Raw genomic sequence first — 8,475 nt, 5'->3', positions numbered from 1 at the left:
TTAAAGCTAGTTATGTGTATTTTAAGATATACAAACAGTTTAAAATTTTAAAATACACACAACTTGCTTTAAAATTAAATTATAATAAAAAGCCTACGTCATTGTTAAAATAATAATCTTAATTTTAAATTTTATAAGAGGTCAAATCGCTCTAATTTTTAAACTAACGGGAGATAAACGTGTTCTGCTGAGCGTAAAATTTGCTATGTTATGCAGTTGTAAGACAGAAACAACAAATGTCACTGTAACATCCCCTAAGGTCAAAATACTGATAATTTTACAAATGAATATTGGCGAATGTTAAAATTTGTTATGTTACACTCTTGTAAGACAGAGACAACAAATGTCACTGTAACGTCCCCTTAATAAAATAAACAGCCAACAGTGTTGTAAGTTTGTAGAACACATAATCAATTTTTTATACATAGCCATATAGCTATATAGTTGTATGCAAGTTTGTGCATTTTAATTAAAAATGAAAATATGATTGATATTTTAAAAATTCTAATAATATGCATTTAAAATACATAAATAAAATAGATTTATACTAAATCTTTATATGTTTTTAAAATTATAATATGGATAGAATTTCTAAATACTAAGCAAATGCTTCAAATTCTGAGATGTATTTATAAATAATGACTTTGTATTTGTAAATAAATGCTGATGTAATGACTGAATGTCATTTTTTATTTATAAATAACTGAAATATTAATAACTGCCTAACTAATTGAAAGTGTTTGAGCAATAATTACTAGGTTCTAAACCATAATATCATCTATATTCCAGTACTTTTTAATAACTCAATCATTATGTATATAAATGAATGAACATATATTTCAATTTGATACGAGGATGCTTATTAAATAACATAATGATATAATTTATATAAACAGTGTAACAGAAATAATTACTAATGTGTAATTAATTAACTATGTTCAGATTAATTATTTTTTTTTACTACCTAGGTATAATATTAATAATCATCACAGTATACATCAATTTTAAAATTAATTTATATTTTAAATGCCTATACTATTTGGAATAAGTTAGTGAATAATAATTTTCAGTTATAACTGTTGCTGCATTCCTGCATATTAAAAGAACTTATTTTTTTGGTTCAATTTAATTTAAGTATAGAAATGAGATAAACCAATTATAAATTAAGTATAGGTAAATAAATGTACTTTTTAACTTACCAAAAGGCGATACCAGAGTAAGAACGACAATATTTAAAACAATATTTGTCAAAGACGAACACGAAGTCACCAATTTTATGCCAATACAAAATAATATAGTACATTCGTGAATAGAAACAGCTAAAAACAGGAAACCCATATTTTCCATATTTTCTTCCAAGCCAATAGCTAGTCCTTCCATAACAGAATGAAATGATAATGCTAGTACAATTAATAGACTTCTTAAATTATGTACATGTGACATTTCATTATTATTTTGTTCAATTTGGCAATCTGGAGTTCCAGTTCCTTGATCTACACTAACAGAATTAACATCATCAGCAGACTTGACCGCTGTCAACTGACTGTTTGTCCATTGTAATAGTCTGTCACAGTGTTGTGTAGTTTTCGCTTTACTACGTTTTTTGTGTTTTTTAACAAAATGCTTTACAGACTCTTCAACAAAGTAGACAAGGAAAAAACCCATACAAACAACCAGTTCAGTAAGTGGATAATGATGATAGTCTTCCGGCAAATTTTCAATGAGGCTCTCTCTCACTTCTGGTATCAGATGAGCAAAACAGGTAGCTAGCAATACACCTCCACCCAAACTTAAGCATAATGAAACTAGATACTCCAACTGAAACATAAAGTTAAAAAAATATACACTATGATTTACAGTTATTTTAATGAATATTTACTGTTTTTGATGTCAGTGAATCTGTAGATTTATTGGTTAACAGTTTTCTGGATACAAGTAATGGGGTGAAACCAAAAAATAGTCTCGAAACTATCGACAAAGCAATGATCAGTGCCTTAGCACTGTACTGATCCATGTTAATCTGTTAATGTATTGTCACCAAAATTGTTCTACTTGTTGTTCGCCTTCGATATCACTTCGAAACAGGCCCAACTCCAGCGGCCACCACCATCGCAGACGAATAGTTTGCGTTACATTTAGACTAAATTCAAATCAATTGTTCACAAAAAAAAAAATTAACGAACTGCACACACCCGAGTATCCGACCAACGGTGGCAATAAATTTATCAGAACTGTCGACTCTGCCGAGTGTCGGGAAAGTTATACCTACAACTACTACATGTGCAGTTCAAGTGCATGTTGCAAACCAATTTACAAACGGATATTAGATACGGGATTCAGTGTTTCTAAAAGATTTAAAAAGGAATTTTCAATGATTGAGGTTATGTCGGAATATTATAATATACACCCAAAGACGATAGCAAGGTTTTCGTTCGCCGTGATTCGCGTCAAGCAGTGATACAACTACAACTTGGCTACTACCTACAACTACTACAACCGCGGTCTTGGAAGATAACGTTGGTCGGACGGACAACTTCTAAAGACCGCGACTACAACAGTTGAACAGTACAGACGCAGACAACAGTGAACGCGTCTTATTTATATAAAATATGTATAATAATATAGTTGAGAGTAAAATTGTGACTTGTGATCGTTTAGTATTTTAGTATTTACTGAAACACCATAGTAAATGAGAAAAAAGTAGGGCTGATCGGAGATAACATTTTATACCTATAGGTAAAAAAAGGAGGGATCGGGGCTCGTCAATTTTAGTATTTTGAACTACAACAAAATGTGAGTAAATGATAGGTATAGCTTAATAAAATTGAATTAACATGACGTAACGACATTCAACTAACTTACTTATTTTACTGCTGTTTTTTTATATGGTTTAAAGTAAACAACAATTTTCGAGTTTAATGTTACTATTTTAAGCGATGCGCAACAAATAGCAATTATATTGGTGCTAAATATATTACGGGGACCGACTACTGAGGAGCGCACAACACATTAATATTTAATATACGGTTACTAAATGCAAAGACGTAATATAAAAATAAAAATATTGATCGGCGACAATTTAATTCGATATTTACCAGGATATCGTGCCGATATTGGCAATAGTCACAGGCGACATGTATACTTGTAAACTCGAAGTCATAAATAGGTCGATTTAATCTTTGCACTAAAAAATAACTACAGTTGATAAATATTAAAATAATTACTAGGACACTAGGTACCTGCTAACAAGTAATAACGTCATTATTATCTTTATATTTGCTAGTGAAAAATGAGTAGGCTGGCTTGGCAGTACAAAAAAAAAAAAAAATCAAAAATATGTGCAATGTTCATAATATTATATTACATATTATTATTAACTATTGTGCTATTTATACCAATATAGCGTGTTTAACAGCATGTAGGTACATAATTAAGTTATTTAAGACGTTTATAATAAAAATAGCGCTAGCCGTGCACTAAAAATTAAATAATAACACATTTAAAAATCAATTACATAGTAAAAATCGTGTACTTATAATAACATAACAAGTGTCCAGTGCGTTTAACGACATGAAATTATAATACCTAATTATATTATGCAATATAAAAATAATTTAAGACATTCCATTCTCCGTAGATTATAATATTATATTATAAATGTATAAATTATTATATGAATGCCTACGATAAAAAAAAGTGCTGACTGCCTAGTAATAAATTAAATTATTATATTATATTTAATACTTATACAGACCTACAGTTATACAGGTATACTATTTATGTACACTGTTCAGGTACCTAAGTATAATAAGACACAAGTTATTGAAAATCTATTAATAACCTTTGCCGCCGATCTCAACTTTCAAATGTAGTAAAAGCACCAATGATTTCCTAAATATCATATAAGTTTCAAGCTTAATAATTTATAAAACATCATTGTGACAACTGAAAACATATTTTTGGGGTGAATACTTTGACATTGTTTTATCCCAGTGATTTAAAAACATAAAATAAACGCAGAACTACAGCGGACAGATCATAGTTAGATATAGATTATAGTGCATTTCTAGTGAACCTAAACTTCGTCATTGATCAACCCGCTGTAATGGATATTGGAGTAATACCGTGTTAGAATTTAATTCAATGATAAGTTGTATACTATATAATTCTTAGACAGTGGCACCCAAGATATATTTTTCAGGTGTAGCAAGAAATAATTTTACTCACCCACCCACCCCCTCACAAACTCAAAATTATATTATTTTATACATTTTATCTTATTTTGATTGATAATATTAGTTAATATTAAGGTATGAACCAATATAATCTGTGATTAATAATGAACATATTTCAAATTAACTATTTTATGTTATTATACCCACCACCCCTTATTTTCAAGGTGTAGCGACCGCTACACCTAGTTATAGGGTTGGGCGCCACTGATTCTAAGCTTACTATAATATGTGGATCAGCAATCAGTATTCGAGTATTCGACATAAATGTTTAATACCTAATAGTATGTTGTATTAAATTAGTCTGGGCAAGTTAATGATAATTTTTACTTGAGTTAAGTTAAGTTGATATAAAGCATTTTAATAAACTTAAAGCCAATAGTTATTCTATTTTTTTTTCAACTCAGTTAAGTCAATAGTTATATGGAAACTTACAATTAACTTATTAACTTAAGTTAAGTTTTTTTATATATATATAATTAGCCAGTATTATGGTCTAAAATAATAAAAAGTAAATGTTTATGCAATAATATGCATCATCAATAATAATTTTATCTTATTTATTACCTATTTAATTATTTATAAATTAACGTAACTTAGATTTGAAGATTTGATTAAAATTTAAAGTAACTCTTTATTTAGTAAGTTAATAATTTATATCAATAAAAATCAAGTCAATGAATATTAAGTTTTAAAAAGTTAAGTTAAATAGTTAAAATTAACTAAATTTTAACTTTTTAACTCGTTTTTGCCCAGGCTTGAATTTAAATTTATAGTATTTTATAATAATTTGGTACTAATATAGTAATATACCAATAACATATTAATTAATAATTATTAACATCACTTATTATCACTTTTATAAATCATGATAATGTACCCTTTATACGTAGACAGGATGGATCTAGATTCTAGACTAAGATAACGAGGGGGGTGATTTTTGAAGGGCACACATGATATAAATAAAATTTAAAATATTAATTTTGATACAGGTTACCTAGTTCTTTTTAAAGTATTTATTTAGCCATTTAGGTACATACATATTATGTTACTTTGTATAGTCTCGTACAGAATAATTAATTACATAAATTCCTATTTACGCTTGATGTAATTATAGGTACGTCAAAAACCTAAGTCTAGGATGGGATCGCCTCAATCGCCCCCCTCCAAGATCCACCACTTTACGTAGAATATAGATTAGTGTGTGAAATTTTTAATAGATTTGTAGTATAAATAGCTTAAAATTAGGCTGAATATTTTGAATTACCTTATTTTGTATAGAAAATATAACAAATTGTATATATTCGATATTTTTAAGCTTCTCTAAAAATTTTAAGAAGAACTTTATACTAAATTTTCATGCTTTTTTACTGAGAAGTAAAAATATTATAAACATAAATCAAAAAAAGGTGTGTAAGTGGGTGTCATTCTTCTGTACAGTAGGTTAAAAGTGGGTCACTGTTATGGATTGTATTGAATTTGAATTCTAAATTACAAATAACACCAGAAGCTGTCGTCAATGTTGAATTTTTCTGCTCCAAACAAGATGATAAATAAAAAAAAACTTCTATACCTACATATTGTAAAACCAGTGGGTTTTTATAGAAGAAATACATTCCTAGATCCGCTGGAGTAAAAAATAAAAAAACTCCGGTGAATCCTAGTTATGTAGGTATAACTCATTTATCGGAGACTCATTATAATCAGTAATTAGTAGACAGACAGTAATCAGTAATCACTATCTTTTATTGTGTATGCGTGCGTGGAATAATCAATAGTGGTAGGTAGTTCAGTAGTTGTACCGAAAAGTGCAGGGTAACTCTTTTCAAGGTGCAGAATACTAATTTTCTTGATAAGTTTAAACGTTTTTGGAAACCTATATAATTTAGATGATTGAAAGACATACAAAACAACATTTAAAAAAAATATTTTAGTACCATTTACTTTAAATTCGTAATAACTTTTAAGTTTTTTGCTCTTTTGAATGACAACATCGGTACATTTTTATTTTATATTCTTGAGCAGAATATTTTAATATTTATAAAAAATCTAAATTAGGTAATTCGTTAGTTATTCAAAGTTTACATGAACGGAGCGTCATTTGGAGGAGTGGTAAGGTAGGCATTTGCCCAAGTTTGATTTTAAAAGCAGTCTAATGGGCCATTCTTGGTGGTTTTCGACTAACCATTAAACATTTATGATATTATATTAGCGTCAAAACATGCCTAATTTATTTAGGTACTTAGAAATTATTGTCACAATCATAAATTGATAATTAGGTATAGGTACTAACTAATAATTGGAATATATTTATATTTAGGCCCATGAGTGGACGTGCCTGAAAGTTGGTAATTTGGTATGTTTATGTATGTATGTATGTGTTTTATGAAGGAAAAGAAACATAATATATTAATATGTTTGCGAGCGACTGTTTTTCAAGTTACCCATTTGGGCTGGTCAATACGTTTGCCCCCATCTATTAGAAATTTAATTTACGCCACTGGAACGGAGTCGTGGAGTAGTGGTCCAATCATAGGCATAAATTTAGGGGGACTTGGCCGTAGCCCCCCCCAAAAAAAAAAAAAAAAAACAACACATAGGTATACGGTATATAACTATATAGGTTAGATATGTCATATTATATTATATTCGTAAAAATATTTTAACAGTTATTATTCTAGAATATTTAGAACTTTGTGGAATTCAAGAAAATTAAATATATGCAATACTTGGGAATCATATTTTTCTCATGCCAACATGCATAGGAATATTTATACACCTATACAATTTAAATAACTTACAACAACAAAATGTACCACTAACTACCTATATACTATCTGCAATATTTTGAAATTATTCGTCTAAATATGTTTATCAACAATTAAAATTATTATTATAGAAATCATTATTAATAATTTATACGTTTAAAGTTTAAAAAAAGTATACATCATACCTATTTTTTAAATAAATTTTATTAACCACAATTTATTTACAATGATCACACTAATTATTCGCATTCATTTTTTATTCAGGTAATATAGGTACTGTTAATTATTATATTCAATATTATAATTGTTATCTTGGTTAGGCTTTTAAAATAAATAAAAAATAACTTATTATTCAGTTTGTTCTTAATTAGCCATTATTGGTAAATAAAAATTATTAATTTTAAATATATAAGTTTCATAGGTACCTAGGCATAAAGATAAATTGATAACAATTGATGACTGTTTTGCCTATTAATGGTTTTTTTTTTAAATTATAAATTAGAACCAGTAAAATGTATTACCAAGTGTTAAAAATAGATAGCATACAAAAAATAAAGCTATAAAAAAATTGAGTTGATTACCTATATTCTTATTTTGTTTGATTATTTAATCATGAACCAATGAACCATAATATATAATATAATATACCTATATAATGATATGTACTTACCTGCAAGTACGAATCCGAATTACATCTAATGTTAAAAAAATAATAAGTACATTCATTCTGTTATAAGTTATAGTACGTAAGCCTTCGTATCTCTTTCTTTTTCTCTAGAAATCACTCCCTTTTTCAAGTACCTACCCACAACACATCATATGGACACAATCACCCCTTACATAGAATGCTCTGTAAACTAAATAATGTTAATTTTGATTTTAATATTTAATAAATGTATTAGTTGTTATAAGTTTTAGGTTTATATTGAGTTGTATTTTCTATATGTTCCGTTTTACTGTGTGTTACAAACATTTACTACCTACCTTCTAATATATTAAATTTCATATGTACCTAATCATAGAATTGACGATTGCCGTTTATAAATAAAGAAATAAATAATTAACGATATAATGATTTATTTAAAATAAAATATATAATTCAACTCCTTATTATAATATACATATCCTCAGAGGCGTATTTACGATTTTGGCGCCCCAGGTACACATATTTTGGCGCCCCTTTATTTTATCTCGTCACTCAGAGACATTAAAAGTGTTTTTAGCCCCAAAAAATGTTTTGAGTCACCTCTGATTACAAATTTACTTTTTGCCATTAAAAATTATACTCCAATATACCTATATATTTTTTCGACTTATTTAATTTTGTTTCCCCATAAAAAAATAACACTTTTATTTACAAGTAATACTTCAGTTTTAAATGGTGGACTAACACAGTTATCATCTTTATTCAAATCAGATGACCCACACCCAATAATAAAAAAGTATACAATATTTTTACATATTAATGTATTATT

General features: G+C 27.8%; 1 protein-coding gene across 1 annotated transcript in view; it reads right to left on the bottom strand.

Moving 5' to 3' along the window:
- The window catches only part of LOC100158859 (zinc transporter ZIP3), a 6,450-nt gene extending 3,874 nt beyond the window's left edge, over window positions 1-2,576 (bottom strand). Inside the window, exons 1-2 of the mRNA XM_001949651.5 lie at window positions 1,880-2,576; window positions 1,200-1,818 (exon numbers count right to left, since the gene is read on the bottom strand). Of these exons, the coding sequence (XP_001949686.2) occupies window positions 1,200-1,818; window positions 1,880-2,014 (754 nt within the window). The 5' untranslated portion in view covers window positions 2,015-2,576. The remainder of the gene's footprint in view (window positions 1-1,199; window positions 1,819-1,879) is intronic.
- Window positions 2,577-8,475: the final 5,899 nt, after the last annotated feature.

Source organism: Acyrthosiphon pisum, chromosome A2 (genome assembly GCF_005508785.2).
Source record: "Acyrthosiphon pisum isolate AL4f chromosome A2, pea_aphid_22Mar2018_4r6ur, whole genome shotgun sequence".
Lineage (NCBI taxonomy): Eukaryota > Metazoa > Arthropoda > Insecta > Hemiptera > Aphididae > Acyrthosiphon > Acyrthosiphon pisum.
This window is presented reverse-complemented; position numbering and strand designations above follow the sequence as displayed.